At 56.2% G+C, this 16,855-nt stretch overlaps 1 protein-coding gene across 1 annotated transcript in view; it reads right to left on the reverse strand.

Moving 5' to 3' along the window:
- Positions 1 to 1,545: 1,545 nt before the first annotated feature.
- The window catches only part of TBX21 (T-box transcription factor 21), a 33,163-nt gene continuing 17,853 nt past the window's right edge, over positions 1,546 to 16,855 (reverse strand). Inside the window, exons 2-6 of the mRNA XM_038385655.2 lie at positions 5,617 to 5,771; positions 4,363 to 4,484; positions 3,597 to 3,755; positions 3,114 to 3,175; positions 1,546 to 2,393 (exon numbers count right to left, since the gene is read on the reverse strand). Coding sequence (XP_038241583.1) covers positions 1,745 to 2,393; positions 3,114 to 3,175; positions 3,597 to 3,755; positions 4,363 to 4,484; positions 5,617 to 5,771 — 1,147 coding nt within the window. The 3' untranslated portion in view covers positions 1,546 to 1,744. The remainder of the gene's footprint in view (positions 2,394 to 3,113; positions 3,176 to 3,596; positions 3,756 to 4,362; positions 4,485 to 5,616; positions 5,772 to 16,855) is intronic.

The raw sequence follows: 16,855 nt of genomic DNA on the forward strand, positions 1-16,855 counted from the left end.
CTGCGGGAATTGCCTGGCTGCACTCGTGCGCTGGACACGGGGATGAGCCGCGTGGAGGGAGCATCATTCTGCCCTGTCCCCCGCATGCTCTGAACTGCTGCAAGAGCTATGAATATTTCCGGCTGGCGCCCGCCCCCCCACCATGGCTTTGCACAGCAAGGCTGTAGTTGGCCATGCGGGGTAGGGTGGGCTGCAGCACCCATCTGCCCCCTGCAGGCCCAACAGTTTGGGTGGAGTGAGGGGTAGGGGAGCCAGCGGCGCTCGGAGCTGAACAACCCAGGCTGGCGCCCTGCTTTCTGACCTGGCTAACCTGCTCGAGGCCATGACACTTTACTTGAATGGGGCACCTTTACTGCCAACTACCGCCCCCCCGGCTCCCCCAAGGAGCCGCTCAGACAGTCCCCAAAACTGCCCCTGGCAGGCCCCCGTCCAAGGAGCACCACGGTCAGGGCACCAGCAGTGGGCCTGATGGGCAGAGACATAAGTCCAGGACTTTTGTAGCTGCCACAAACCCAAACCCATAAGCACAGGGGCTGGCTACAGCCGAGGGATGGGACAGGGATTGGGTGGGGGGGGGGGGTGTGAAAGGCAACACCCCTCCCCTCCCCGCAGTGCATGGCAGCAGTGGGACAGGCCCGTGATGCCAGGTTGGTGCTGAGAGGAGGGGGTGAGTTGCCCCCAGCAGGGCTCAGGGGGTCTCAGCAGGTGTGTGTGTGTGTGGGGTGGGGCTGCCCTCCACCTGTCAGCTGGGAATGCCCCTGGGTGCCTCATCCAGTTGGCTACATTGCCAGGGGCATTGAAGGCCTGCCCCCCACCTTGCATGGCTGGGTCGGGGCGCCCGTGGGGCCCTGCCTGCTCTGCCCCGTGAGCCCAGCGATGAGGTGAAGACACAAAGACCCAGGTCAGACGGGGAGGGGGCTGAGGGCTCTTATGTTAGGGGCAGCCTGACAAATCGCGGGGGGGGGGGGGGGGGAAGGAAGGGGGGCAGAGCCTACCAGGCTCCAGGGCCCGTCAGGCAGGGCCCCCACTTTGCTTTAGCTGCTCCCCTGAGCTGAGGACCGGGGAGCGGGGAGGGGCGGGTGTCGGGGGGGGGGGGAATGTGCCCCTGTGCCCAGCCCACCAGGGCCTGGGGAGGGCAAGACAGGTGCTCATCAGTGATACGCAGGGTCCGGCCAGAGCTGCAGCCTCGGCTGGTCTCCGGCTAGCGGCAGCTTTTGCAGCTTCCTGCTCCTTGCTGGCTGCAGGGTCGCTGCATTATTGGTGCATTGGCTGGGGGGGGAAGGCTGCAGGGGTATGGGGTGGGGGGTGCCCTTGTGCATGACTGGGGCATGGGTCTGTGTGTAAACGCCCATGGGTGTGAGCACCCCTGTGGCCGCCCCCTCGCCCCGCGTGTGCGCCAGCCCGCGCGTGCCAGAGGGCGTTTGCACGCGTTCCGATGCACGAACGCGGGCCAGCCGGGACCCAGCCTGGCACACTCACCATGTTCGTGCACACACTCGCCCCCCCCGCCAACAACCTGTAACATTTGTGGGGGCAGGGCTTGAACGGGGCAACTGTGCGGGGGGGGGGGGGTTAAGAGACGCTTCACCCCCCCCCACCTTCACCTCCTCCGCTGCGCCTGTCTGCACACTCACCCCCGCCCTCGTCACACCCTTTCCCTGGGGACACCCGATATGATTTGGGGGGGGGGGCGCGGAACCTCTAGCCCCACAGCACCAGGAAAACGCTCCCTCCCCACCCCCCCTCAGTTGCCGTAGAAGCCGTAGTAGCCGGGGTCGGCGCCCCCCTCCTTGTCGTACAGGTCCCCGTTGCGGGCGGGGGGCGAGCTCTCGGCGCTCGAGGCGTAGGGCGACACCCGGCGCCGCTTGCACTCCGCCTCGAACAGGCCCGAGTCCGAGGAGTCCACCGACTTGACCGAGGCCGGCTCGGGCCAGCCCTCCGCGTCCTTCCCCTTCTCCTCGCCGCCGGGCGGGGGCCTGACATCCCGCACGGGCCGGAACCAGCCGAGCGCCCCGGGGCCGGGCTTGGCGGGCGGCTGCCAGGCGGCGGGGGGCGAGCCGAAGGGGTGGGGCTCCTGGTAGTAGGGCAGCGTGGCATGGGGCGAGGCCGGCAGGGGGAAGGCCTTCACGCCGAAGGGCATGTACTTGTTCCCGCTGTAGGTGCCCTCGTAGGCGCCGTAATCCAGGGGGGCGGCGGGGGGCTGCTGGGAGGCAAAGTACCAGCGGGGCGGTTCCTTGGGTTGCAGGGGCTCCCCGTTGTAGTAGCGGCTCTGGGGCAGTGGGTACTGCTCGTGCAGGAAGGACGGGAAGCGGCTGCCGGGCAGGAGCTGCTGGCAACTGGTGGTGTCGGGCGGGGACGGGGTCACGCGGTCGCCCTCTGCCGTCGTGTACATCCTGGGGGGGGGACAAACACAAGGGGGGGGGTCAGACGGGGTAGAGAGGGAGCTGGACAGCTGGCACGGTGGGGGGCCCCTGATGCCTCAGGTTGGACTCCGGCCCCGGCTGGCTTCAGCTGTGCTCCGGTAACTGAGCTGAGTTGGGGGGGGGGGGGGGGGGTCTCAGCCCCGCTCCTGGCCGGGCATCCCTGCCCGTCGCCATCCCTTCCCCCGGCTGGCAGAGACACCCGGCCTCGGCGGGTGAGCGACAACGGTCCCTCTAATTTTTTCCACCCATGCGCGGAATAAATGTCCCTACGTGCACCACTGTCGCCGTCCTGCGGGGATGTGCGCCACCCCGAGAAACAAAAAAAACCCAGACAGAATCTGTTGAAAAAGTTCCCGGAGGGATCATTACTCCGGCCAGGACACGTTAGGCATTTTCGAACTCACTACTCAAAGAATCAAAGTTCAGTGTAAGAGAGAAATAAAAACTACGAAGTGCACAGCCCGGTCAAAACACTAACATTGCACTTTGAAAGAATAAAATTTCAGAGAACATACGTGCATTGCAGGAAGTCCCAAGAAGAAACAACAAAAACACATGCGTTGGGAGGTGACGCCTGGCAGTGACCCATTGACAGATGGTGCATCAAGGCACCCCTGCCCTCTGGCTGGGCCAGCCCGGCGGGGCGATGGGGAGCAAGCCAGTGGGCGGGCAGGACGGGGGGATACTCACGAGTCAAAGTTGTCCCGGAAGCCCTTGGCAAAGGGGTTGTGGTCGATTTTCAGCTGCGTGATCTAGGACAACACAGGAGAGAGTCTGGGTACGCAGTTGCACTGCGTGAGTGGGGCGGCACGGGGCGGGGGGGGCAGAGGGGAAGGAGGGAGAGTCGGGGGGGGGAAGAAGCCGGGATTCAGGGCAGCCCCCATCTTCCTAGTGCTCCCCCATCTGTCCCCCCAACCCTATGACACCCCCCACCCCATTGCTCCCACCACGGGTACTGATCCACCTTTTCCCAGACACCCGCCCTCTGCTCTTCCCAGCATGAGGCAGGAGCCGGGCCATGGGGTGCGGCTGTGACGGTCCAGTCCCCACCCAACTGCACCGTGGGCGGCCTCAGACCTATCCTTCTCCTTGGCACAGCACCCCCTAGTGGCTGCCCCCGGATGTCCAAGGGGGTTGCCGTGGCCCAGGGAGGCGTGGGGGCCCCGTACTCACGTCGGCGTTCTGGTAGGCCGTGACGGCGATGAACTGCGTCTCCGGGAAGATGAAGGTCTGGGTGTTGCTGGAGGGGTAGGCCTCGTCCCCTTCCCCCTCCTTCACCTCCGTCACGTGCAGCCGTGGTTGGTACTTGTGCAGTGACTGCAGCACGATCATCTGCAGAGAGCAGGGCACGGGAGTGTCACGGGAGAGGCGCTTGGAGCAGGGGGCGCGGTGCCCATAAGGGCTGCTCTGCAGCTGGGAGGGGGGCACATTGGGGCAATCCGTGTTAGGGTGATCCCCACTGTTCTGCGGGTCAATCTATGGGGGAGACCATGGCAGGCTTATCCTGACTGAAGGTACCATGGCCCTGGGGATAAGCCAGTGAGGGAACATCCATGGGATTCATAGCTTTAGATCAATATCATGTGGCAGGCAGTTCCACAGGCTAACTATTGGGCAAAAGGCAGTTCCTTCAGCTGGAAGGAAGGCGACAGAAAGAATGGAACAGAGAATGCACCAGGGGACTTGGGAGTGAGCCCCACGCCACGGAGACGTGGATGGTGAGGAATAGGTAGTGTCTGGAGGGTCCAGAAGCTGGAGGGCAGCGCTCGTGCCAGAGACAATGCAGATAGGCTGGTGGGTCTCTATGTAGTACACTGTAGGAGGGCAGGGTGGGTATATGGGTGACGGGGACGGGCGTCTGGTCTGTGCCCTGCAATGGGGGACGTTACCCAGGTGAGGGGGACAGGCTTCTGGCCTGTGCCATGGGGGGGGGGGTTACCTGTGTGATGTTATTGGATGCCCCCTTGTTATTGGTGAGCTTGAGTTTTCCAAACGAGACCTCCTGGCGCATCCAGTGGGCCCCGGTGTTGGGCGAGTCGGGGTGGATGTACAGCCGGTTACCTGCCAGAACAGCCCCCTGCTGAGTGCCGGGCCACTGCCACGGGCCTACCAGCCGCTCCCTGCACCCACGGCCTCTGGGCCAGCCCTCCCCCCCGCCACCAGCCAGCGCCCCCTCCCGGCTCAGGGCTTGGAGAAGCACCTGGGACCAGCTTCTCCACCCAGCCAGCCACAGGGCGGGGGGTAAGTCCCCCCTCATCCAGCCCAGGCCGGGAAGTGCCGGCTGGGTAGGCAGGGGGCAGAGAGGTGAAATAACACATCGGTTATTTGGGGTGCTGTGCCGGCCAGGGAGCCACTGCACCATCCCGGCTGCCCACAAGAGGGCGATCTGGCTCCTGGGAATGCCGCGAGCGCTGGGGAGGGGAGCGGAGGGGAAGGGGGGCAGCCGGTGCTGGAGGGATGGGGTGGGGACAAGAAAGGAAGGGGAGGGGTTGCCTGCTGCTCCGGGATCCAGCAACGGGGAGAGATCGGCTGGTGGGCTGCTCCCGGACCCTGCGGCGCCAGGGGAGTTTGGGGTTGGGGTGAATTGCAGACCCTGGCTCCCCACTCCCGTTTGGAGAAACACAGATCCAGCTCCGCCCCGCCCCCCCCCCGGGGGGAAAAGGCAGCCCTGAGATGCTGGCCATTGCTGCTTGAAATCTTAACCCTCACCCCCCAATCAGGAACCAGCTGTCAGGTCACAGCGAGTCCCCTCCCCTTCTGCCCCCCAACACAGCTTCCATAGCAGGTGCCACTCTTGAGAATGGTTTCAGAGTAGCAGCCGTGTTAGTCTGTATTCGCAAAAAGAAAAGGAGGACTTGTGGCACCTTAGAGACTAACACATTTATTAGAGCATAAGCTTTCGTGAGCTACAGCTCTGAGCTGTACACAAGTACTCCTTTTCTTTCTACTCTTGAGAATGGGGCAGAAGCTCCTGGCTACCCTGTCCCAGCCTCTCCCAGCAGGGGGCGCGGTCGGTGAGGGTGCAGAAGCAGTGGCTGGGGCGGGCACCTGGCTCTCCCAGCAGGGGGCGCTGCAGGGGAGGGTGCAGGAGAACCCTAGAGACAGTGGCAAGCCCCGACCACTCCCCTGTACCCAACGCCCTGGTTCCTCAGCCCCATGAATGAGATAACTGGCCTGGATCGCTCCTTCCTACCTGGCATGTTCCCCTCGGCCTTGCCGCACTGGACCCACTTCCCGCCTTGGTACCTCCAGTGGTGTTGATCCACTAGGACGATGTCCACACAGACCCTGTAGTGAGCCACGGGGTCCAGCCCGGAGAGGTTGAAGCTGAGAAATGGGAACATCCGCCTGGAGAGGGGACACAAACACAACCCAGCGTGTTACACTGGAGGGGACGCCCCCTGGGTCCCCAAATCACACAGCAACACCCCCCCTCCCCCACTTCCCCATGGCAGAGTATCCTTCTGCCATTGAAATCCCGTAGAGTCTGGCCACGCAGCGGGGAAAGATCCCCCGAGGAGGGAGCTGGCTCGCGGAGGTGAGCTGGGACCCAGGTGGGATCCCAGCCCGAAGCAGGACGGAGTTGCCCTGAGGATGTATCCGTGGGATATGGGCTGGAGGAATGTGATGGCAACAAGGGGGATCGACGTGCAGTGGCCTGGATTGTCCTCATGCTATTATTTATTATGGTAGCGCTGAGAGGCCCCAACAGAGACTAGGGCCCTGTTGTGCCAGGCGCTGTACAAAGACACAGCGAGGCAGTCCCCGCCCCAAAGAGATCACTGATTAGACAAGACACATACAGGGTGGGAGGGGAAACTGAGGCACAGTGAGACGTGACCAGCCCCAGGTCAGTGGTAGAGCTAGGAGTAGAATCCAGGTCTCCCAATTCCCAGCTCAGCATGGAGCAGGTGCCTTGGTTACCCTTCAGCCAGCCCCATTAGGTTACCCTGTAACTACACGCCCCTAGACAAGGCCAACGTCCGGCTGGTTTCCCTGCCCAGGCAGCTGGAATGCCCCATTAATTCCTGAGCACTGGGGGGCCCCCAGGGGTATCAAACTGGAGAGATTGGGAGAGGGTTGGGGGCAGAGATTGCAGGAGAGCCTGAGGGAGAAGAGGAGCTGATGGCCATTAACCATTCCTGGTATTGCAGCAGAGACCAGTCAGGATCAGGATCCACGTGTGAACATACAAAGATGCGTTCCCTGCCTCGGAGAGGTGGGCACAGGGAGGGATTGAGGGAAATGGGGGGACTGGAGGAGAGAGGGGAAGCTGTGGGGTGGCTATAAAAAGCAGGGGGAAGAAGCAGTAGAGAACGGAGACGGGAGGGGAGACAATGGGGTGGGGGGTGAGGGTTGAAGCAACCCGCCCCCCCCCCCAGCACTGAGCTGGATTATTTCCCAGCTCTTCCAATTCTGGTTCCAAAGCCAGCCCAGCCAGCTGGTTCTGATCCCAGCCCCTGCCCCCCCACCCCAGCCCCATGCCTCCTATCAGGGCAGATTTAGCCACTTGGCCCTGTTTAGAACCCAGCAACTTGTCAGCTGACTGTGACAGGTGGCAGCTCGGTTCTGAATCCCATGCCCAAGCCCTGGCCCCCCCTTCCCTTTGCCCCTCCTCCTCACTTTTCCGGTTCAGAAACTGACACCGTTTCTATTCTCAGCCCATCGCCAGGCCAGGGAAGGGCGGAGGAGCAGGAGAGAGGGAGGCAGGGAGCGAAAAGGGGAATGGAGAGCAATGGCAGAGGACAGCCGGGAGGGGGGGAAGAGGAAAGAGGCAGGATCGGGTGGGGCTCACACGTCAATTGCAAATCCCTATTTCAACCCCTCTGGTTAGTGGCCTCCCCCTTCGTCAGAGCAAGAAGTGGGGGTCCGAGAAAGGCAGCTGGGAAATAGGGGACACTGTCTCCCCACTGCACGGAGGGCCCTGGCCTGGTAGGATCTGGGGAGACCAATGCAACAAACCACATCCACACACGCCTAACAGCCGCCAGCGAGGATCGAACTCAGGACCTTCAAACATCCCGGCCTCTACTGTTGAAGCCCGGGGTTAGGGAGCAGGTGGTTGTAGACACCAGGGCTGGCCACAAGAGGGAGACATGACCACACATGTAAGGGATGCCTTGAGGGAGTGTGAGCATGGCCCCCTCTAGTGGCCAGCTTTAGGGACTGCAACAGGCTGCTATTCCCTGCTGAGACCCAAGTCCTCTTGAACCGCCGTGGCGGCTTTGGTTCTCAAGGCTGCAGGTTCGCTCCAGGCGGACGTAGGAACAGCCCTACTGGGTCAGAGCAAGGGTCCATCTAGCCCAGTGGCCTGTCTTCCCACAGCGGCCAGTGCCAGGTGCTTCAGAGGGACGACACGTGGCTCAGGCCCCTTATCCCAAGGGCGGCAGCCAGGACCAGAGAGGAAACACAAAAGCCGCTGCAAAGGTTGTACTGTTTTGCAGCCCCCTTTAGGAGATGCTGCCCAGTGACTTTGTGCTTTCTAACCCCCCTCTCCCCGCAACTCTTGCTTCAAACACATTTCAATGAAAAGAGGTTTTGTTTGGCACTTTCAGCGAGTTCAGTGCAGGGTGCGAACTGCAGAGGCAGCTGGGGGACGACACTGACAGGAGGAAGAAAACGAAACTGGCCAGGCTCCCAAAACGGAGCCAAGGAGCACCCAGCACCAGCAGGTTTTAGAGGCCTGATCCTCAGTGGGCATACACTGGCATAGCGTCATCCAAATCCGTGGTGGATTAATTATTGGTAATTATGATGCATGCCCAGATCCTGCTGTCACCCACCCTGGTGTATAGCTGGAGTGTTGCATTTATGCCAGATTTACACTGGTGTAAATAAGAGCATCAGAGTTAGCTTGACAGCGGCTAGTTAAAGATGCATGTTCGTGCCAGGCCCCTCTCGGGCTTACGCTGGATTTACACACTGACACATGCCGGATTAGCACGAGAGTAGGCAGGCTCAGAATCAGGCCCACTCATGCTGATGTAAATTGGGAGCAGCAATGCAGCCCTTCTGACCCGATTCCAGCCTTGCCAATGCCAACCATTCAAAAGTCGTCACGCAGCCCCCCTCCTCCCACAATCACGTAAAAATCTTGAAATTAATTTTTTAAAAAAATAGATGGTCTTTCTATTTGCCTTCTGGATTTTGAGCCTGGGGGGAGGGAGGGGCCTTTACGACTTCAAGCTTCTCTCTGCCACCACGATGGCTGGAAACTTACTGTTCTTTTGTTTTAAATGGAAGCCAAGAGTCTCACATCATCACTAGACTCCCGGAGCTGGGACTTTCAGAACAACCAAAATCAGGAGCAAATTGCCAGAGCAAAAATGCCTGAGCTGCCAAGCCTGGGATTCTGATCTGAATCCCCCTGGGAGGACTCAGGAGTGAGTCTGCTGCTGTAAGGGGGAGCGAAGTAAGCTCTTGGGGCCAGAGACCATTATTCTATTCTGTTCGTAGCTAGCGTCATGGGGGCCTGGTCCATAGTTCCTATGTGCTACCACAGTATAGAACTAATCATAAGACTAAGAGCAGAATTTAATCCCCCTCCAGTCCTGCTCATATTCCTGGTGAAGCCAGGAGCGGAGGACCACGGGACGCAAGCTGTTGTCAGTTACACCAGTGTAAAATCTCCTCCCCTGCTGGTTTAACTGGGCAATGGACTGGGCTACCCAGAGAAGACCTGGCTGGGGCAAGGCTGGCCCAGGTTCTCTCACCAAAGCTCCCACGATCTGTCAATCACGTACGACACCCTCCGTACCCCCAGTCCCGAACATGGAGGGGACGGTGTAGGAGACAGCAGAGAGGAGAGCGTGTGAATATTTCACTAGCTAGTGAATAAAAGACGGGCCAAGAGCGGGGAGCCAGTAGGGTCCTGGCCACAGCCCTGGGTAAAATGCCTGCCCGTGCTGAACTGGCTGACCCGATGGCTTGCAAAGCGCCAGGCTCCAGGGACAGGGTGAAGCAGACGTCACCAGAGCCCAGGCTGGCAAGGACGCTGGGCCTCACGGCAGCTCCCCACAGCCCAGCCTACTGGGTCTTGGGGCCCCACGCAGACGCGGTGCAGCCGTGGTGTGCATGGACAGACAGACCCCCCCCACAGGAGAGTGACACACTCAGCTGCACCTCTGTTGTGTAAGACAGACAAGATGAGGGAGGGAACAGCTTTTAGAGGACCTCTGGGGAGCCTGAAAGCTCGTCTCTCTCACCAACAGAAGCTGGCCCAGTAAAGATACCACCTCACCCACCTTGTCTCGCTACTATCCTGGGGCCAGCCCAGCAGACACCCTGTGGTATGCACACAAACACACACACACGCTCTGACCCCCTCCCATACAATCAAACACGCACAATTGTAACCCATTCAGCACCTATAGCTTCTATGCACAAGCACACACACGGCATAGTGACACACACTGAGAGCCCCCCTGGAGGGTGTATGCACAATCTGGCACGCACATATACACGTCCACGGATATGCACACCTGTGACACTCACACAACGCCCCGACTGTGCACGCACACAGATTCACACGTGCGCCGTTCCCTGGGCACACTCACGGATGCGCACAATCGGTCACTGCCACAGTCCCCGGTAATCGGCTGCATGAGCACATGAAGACACACGCGCTGAGCCACATTCAGGCAGATGCGCGGTCCCCATGGGGCGCCGCTCTTGAAACATTAACGGCCCCCTTGAAATAGTCATCCCCGACGCTCTCTACCGGAGGCCGCGCGCAGGGCCAGGGGGCACTTTGGGACCCAGTGCCGGGCTCCCTGAATCCTGGCTGAGAGCTGGGAGGGGGGCAGGGAATCAGGGGATGGGGGGGCGCAATGTGGATTCAGTGGGAGCCCTGAGGTGGGGGCAGAGGGAGCCCTGCCAGAACCAGACCCGCTGGAACCGCTCTGTTCGCAGGGGGAGGCCAGGGCAGCTCCCTCCTGCCCTGCAGGCTCCATTCCACCTGCCAAGCCCGGCTTTCTCCCCATCATTTCAGGGATCTCCTCCCTCTCTGCGTTCCCCTCTTCCTCCCCCTCCCGCCACTGCTCTCTCTTCCTTTCTCTCTCTCTTTCCTCTGCTTCTCTCGGTCTTTCTCACTTCCTTCCTTCCTCCCCTCCCCTCCCCACGCTTGCTACAGCACATGATGCTCAAAGCCGACAGGCCAAGTCATCGCGGCGCGGCCCCCATCCCTGGCGTGGGAGGGGGATGCCGGGCGGAACCAGGAGGGGCTTTGAGCCTTCGGGCTCTGGGTTTCCTTGAAGCGCCGGCGTTTCTGATAAAGCAGGGCCCGGGGCGGAGTGATCTCAGGGCCGGGGGCGACCTGGCAGGAGCAGGGCCCCGCTTCTCAGAAACGACTTTGGAAAGCCCAGCCCAGGCTGGGCTCCTAGGGCCAGGCTGGACCTGGCGGGGGGCCAGGACCCTCCCCTCCTTCTGCATGGAAATTCTCCTCCCCACTGTTCAAAGACCGGCCCTGGGGTGTCCCAGGGAGTCGTGGGAAGCAAATATCTTTCAGAGGACACTTCTGCCTGCTTTCACCCTTGGTTACCTCCCGGAGACCCTCATCCCAGGTTTCCTCTTCTGTACTACTGACTAGTGGGGGCACCTCTGAGCACCCTGCCTGCCCCGTGCCTTGTCTAATCTGCCCCATCCCCCTAGCCTGCCCCATGCCCAATGTCTAACCTGCCCCCAGCTTGCCTCATGCCCCCAGCCTGTGCCCAAGCCCAGCCGTGGGTTGGCACCAAGGCTCAGCAGCAGAGCTGGGGGTATGGGGAGCCCAGGGCTGGGATAGCGGGGGTTCAGGGTGGTGGAGCATCTGCAAAGGGGAGAAGGAAGTTGGTACAGCCCCCCTGCCCACCGCACATGGGCATCTGTAATGCTCCTCATCTGGGTCCAGACCATGTTCCCTCTCCCCTGCCAACCCTTCTGCGGCCAAGATCTTCACAGCTTGAACTAAAACCCTGGATCCAAAGCATCCTGAAAATCTGGGGCTGTTCAAATGCTGACCCCTGATCTGGGCCGGGAGGCTGCAACCAGCCCCAATCCAGAATTGCCCCAAACCAGACCCACTGCCCCGCTTTCAGCCAGGCATCTCCCGCGACACATCCATTCTCCTCCTGCAGCTGAGTCTGCCCCACGCAGCAGGAGGTTCCTTCCCCATGGGAGCGTAGGTTTTATTTCAGCTCCGAGGTATCGGAGAGCGAGAAGAGGGCTGGGTTGGTGGCATCCCTCCTGCACTGGGATATTTATACTGCGTGGTGCCGACTCCTTGCCATGGTGACTTGCTGCAGACCAGGGCGGTTGGGGGCTGGGGTAGGTGCAGGCGGGGAGGGATACACTCAGCTGAGCGGCTGCCTCGGGTCTTAAGATCTTTGGTGCCCCCAACTTTCACAGACCCGAGCAGGCTGGATCCTGAGCAGAGTTCAATGGAGCTCCCCCCAGCTGGGAATCCATTCGCAGGAGCTCAGCGAGGCATTAGGAGGTTATGCCGGTTTCCTGCCAGCTTTCCTTGCTCGATTAGGCAAACGAATTTCCCAAACGTTTGCCCTGAGCTCCCCTGGGCCTGGAGAGCATGAGAGGTTTGCTGCTCTCCAGGAAGGTCTGCTCCCAGAGCGCCGGGATCTCCCCCGAATAATTGCATCAGAGACGTGATCTTCGTGCCGAGGGAACAAGCCCTCACCGGGTGTGGTTTCTGCCTCCCGATGCCGCTGGATTTGTGGTGGCACAGAGGAGCCTGAGGATGCCGTTTACATGGCTGCGTCAGCAACGTATTGCCCCATATGCTTATGGGGCAGGTGGGGCTGGGGTGTCTCAGGCCTGGTCTTGGTGCCACTAAACTGGTCACGTCCCATGGAAGCCGGAGCAGGCCCCGAGTTGAATCCAACGTGGAGTCAAAAGCAGCACCTATGCATTGAAATGAAGCCACTTCTGGAGTGGAGCATGTCAGTGGCCAAACAGCTCGCAGCAGCGGGGAGACCCCTGCCTCAGAGAAAGCCCCCCCTGGAGTGGAATTTCACGCCAGCATCTTTGTGCTCCGTCGCTCCTGATTGACAGCAGGGAGAGGGGAATCAGGCCCCCAGTTTTAATCCAGTGCTTAGGGTTAGGCCCTCTCTCTCTCTCTGTGTCCCAGGCTTTTGGGTCCCAGGGCATTTAAGTGCCTCTGTAAGTTTATATAACCTCCCCACACATAGTATCTGAACACCCAAGGATAGGGTGGTGGGAGGGAAATCAAGCCCCTTAATTATACACCCTCCCATTAAGGCTCCTGAAACCCATTAATGAAGCCTCACAAAGTCCTGCCCCAAGAGGTGGGTATCATTTTACCCATGGGGAAACTGAGGCAAGGAGGCCTGGCTATGGCAAAGCTGGGAGTAGAATCCAGGCATCCTGCCCGCTCAGTCCCTATGTGCTAACCACTGGGCTACAGCAGACTTGGGGCTTTTGGAAGGCCAATGCTGCCCTCATTTCGGGGGGTGAGGGGGGAGAATTTCTTGCCCCCCACTGGCGCATCGCTATGATCCCCGACGGGCATCTCCGCTGCCTCTCAAATCACATTAACGGCAGCCCCTAATTGATGGGCTGGGCCCCCCGTATCGTCCCCAGTCGATTTGGGACAGAGATAATCATCTCTGTTTGGCTTTCACATGCGAGGGTAAGAGCCTTGGATGGAGCACGGGGTGGAGACAGACAGGGGAACTCTTTGGACTGGATCAGTTAGGGCTTAGCCGCTCGACTACATGTCCAGGATCTTCTCAGAGAGCTAGCTCACAACGCCACCCTCATTTCTGCCGGTACATCTACATGTACTGCAATCACATCTCTGACTGCAGTGTACCCAGACCTCCTTTGAATAGCCCAGGCTTCCAGCAACATAGAAATGAAGGGCCGGATCCTCCGAAGACTTCAATGGAGTGACGCCAACGAACCCCAGCTGAGCTTTGACGGGAGACATCAGCATTCCTGGCTCCATGATCATTTCGACGTCTGACTTTCACAGTCACCGGTTTGCACCAGCCAGGGATCTGACCCGTTAGATTACAGGCAAACCGGTTCATTGCTCTTTTGTTGCACAGTCAACGGATGTCCAATCAGTGCAAGCTACACTGCTTTGAAACTTACACCAGTTTCCCAGCCCCTATACACAGGGGGCCTGATCTTGGTTGCATGGGTGACAGTAAGGAGTTATGACAGGTTTCAGAGTAGCAGCTGTGTTAGTCTGTATCCGCAAAAAGAACAGGAGTACTTGTGGTACCTTAGAGACTAACAAATTTATTTGAGCATAAGCTTTCGTAAGCTACAGCTCACTTCATCGGATGCATGCAGTAAGGAGTAAGTATCAGAGGGGTAGCCGTGTTAGTCTGGATCTGTAAAAATAAGGAGTAACTCCACTTTGTATTTGTACAGGGCCTAGGGCAATGGGGTCCTGATCTTGCCTGGATTTTCTAGGCGCTACTTTAATACAAATAAATCATAATACTGTAATGATAGAAGTTAATAAAGTACAGGTAGGAGCTGAAGAGAAACAGTCAAGCAAAAGTGTCCCATTCAATTACATCACATGAAGGCAGACAACTAAATATTGACAATTTTGATAAGTGCTTGTCTATAAATGCAAGAAGTTTAAATACTAAAGATGGGTGAACTTGAGTGCCTGGTATTAAATAGGAGATTGATAGAATAGGCATCCACAGAAACTTGGTGGACTGATGATAATCAGTGGGTAATACCAGGGTACAAAATGTGTAGGAATGACAAAGTAGGTCATGCTGGTAGAAGAGTGGCACTATATGTGAAAGAAAAAAAAGAGTCAAATATAGCAAAAGTCTTAAATGAATCAAACTACATCATAGAATCGCTATGGATATAAATTCCATGCTCAGATAATATGAATATAGCAGTAGGGATATACCACTGGCCACCTGACCAGGATGGCGATAGTGACTGTGAAATGCTCCGGGAGATTAGAGAGGCTAAAAAAACAGAAACCCCAATAATGATGGGGGATTACAACTATCCGCATACTGACTGGGAACATGTCATCTCAGGAAGAAATGCAGAAATAAAAATCTCTAGACACATTAATGGCTGCTTCTTGGAGTAGCTAGTCCTTGCACCCATAGGGGGAGAGACAATTCTTGATTTAGTCCTAACTGGTCCAAGAAGTGACTATAGCTGAACTGCTCAGTAATAGCGACCGCCATGTAATTAAATTTAACATCCTTAGGGGGAGGGGAAGTACCAGAGAAAATCACCACAGCAGCATTTAACTTCAAAAAGGGGAACTACACAAAAATGAGGAGCTCAGTTAAACAGAAATTGCAAGGTACAGTCACAAGGGTGAAATGCCTGCAAATTGCATGGAAACTTTTTTAAAAACACCATAAGAGATGCTCAAACTATATATGCCCCAAATATATAATAAAATAATAATAATAATAACAATCATGAAAGGGACCAAAAATATGCCACCATGGTAAACCGAATTAAAGAGATGCTTAGAGATAAAAAGACATGTTTTAAAAATTGGAAGTCAAATCCTACTGAGGAAAACAGAAAAGAACATACTCTGGCAAGTCAAGTGTAAAAATATAATTAGGCAGGCCAGAAAAGAATTTGAAGAGCAACTAGCAAAAGACACACAAAAATTTTGCTGTTAGTTTTAAAGTATATCAGAAGCAGGACACCTGCCAAAGAATCAATGGGGTCCACTGGTTGATTGAGGTGCTACAGGATCACTCTAGTTAGACAAGACCATTCCGGAGAAATTAAATGAACTTTTTGCATCGGTCTTCACTGCAGAGGATGTGAGGGAAATTCCCACACCAGAGACATTCTTTTTACGCAACAAATCTGAGAAACGGTTCCAGAATGAGGTGTCAATAGAGGAGGTTTTGGAACAAATTGATAAATTAAATGGTAATAAGTCACCAGGACTAGATGACATTCATCCAACAGTTCTGAAGGAACTCAAATATGAAACTGCAGAACTACTAACTGTGGTATGTTTCAGAGTAGCAGCCGTGTTAGTCTGTATTCACAAAAAGAAAAGGAGGACTTGTGGCACCTTAGAGACTAACAAATTTATTTGAGCATAAGCTTTCGTGAGCTACAGCTCATCCGAGTAGATCACAAAAGCTTATGCTCTAATAAATTTGTTAGTCTCTAAGGTGCAACAAGTACTCCTTTTCTTTTAACTGTGGTATGTAACTTATCACGTAAATCAACCTCAGTACCAGATGACTGGTATTCAGCAAATGTAACGTCCATTTTTTAAAAAGGGTCCAGAGGTAATCCTGGCAATTACAGACTAGTAAGCCTGACTTCAGTACCAGGAAAATTGATGGAAACTATAGTAAAGAACAGAATGATCATACATATAGATAAACATGATATGTTAGGGAAGGGAAAACATACCTCACCAATCTATTAGAATTCTTTGAGGGTATCAATTAACATGTGGACAAGGATGATCCAGTGGATATAGTGTACTTGGACTTTCAGAAAGCTTTTGACAAGGCCCCTCAGCAAAGGCTCTTAAGCGAAGTAGGCAATCATGGGATAAGAGGGAAGATCCTCTTCTAGATCAGTAACCGGTTAAAAGATAGGAAACAAAGAGCAGGAACAAACGGGTTTCACAGTGGAGAGAGGTAAATAGCAGGGTCCCCCAAGGATCTGTATTGGAACTAGTGCTGTTCAACACATTCATAAGTGGTCTGGAAAAAGGGGTATGGAATGAGATGGCCAAATTTCAGATGATACAAAAGTACTCAAGACAGCTAAGTCGAAAGCTGACTGCAAAGAGTTACAACAGGATCTCACAAAACTGGGTGACTGGGCAACAAAATGGCAAATGAAATTCGGTGTTGATAAACACAAAATAATGCACATTGAAAACATAATCCCAACTATGCATGCAAAATGATGGGGTCTAAATTAGTTGTTACCATTCAAGAAAGAGATCTTGGAGTCACTGTGGATCGTTCTCTGAAAACATCTGCTCAATGAGCAGCAGCAGTCCAAAAAGCAAACAGAATGTTAGGAACCATTAGGAAAGGGATAGATACTAAGACAGAAAATATCATGATGTCACTATACAGATCTATGGTACACCCACACCTTGAGTACTGCGTGCAGCTCTGGTCACTTCATCTCACAAAAGATGTATTAGAATTGGAAAAAGTACAGAGGCGGGCAACAAAAATGATGAGGGGGATGGAAGAGCTTCCGTATGAGGATAGACTAAAACCACTGGGACTGTTCAGCTTTGAAAAGGGACGACTAAGGAGGGATATGATAGAGATATATAAAATCATGACTGGGCTGGAGAAAGGGAATAGGGAAGTTTTATTTACCTCTTTACATAACACAAGAACCAGGGGTCACCCTATAAAATTAATAGGCAGCAGGTTTAACACAAACATAGAGAAGTATTTCTTCACACA

The sequence above is a fragment of the Dermochelys coriacea genome, chromosome 27 (genome assembly GCF_009764565.3).
Source record: "Dermochelys coriacea isolate rDerCor1 chromosome 27, rDerCor1.pri.v4, whole genome shotgun sequence".
Lineage (NCBI taxonomy): Eukaryota > Metazoa > Chordata > Testudines > Dermochelyidae > Dermochelys > Dermochelys coriacea.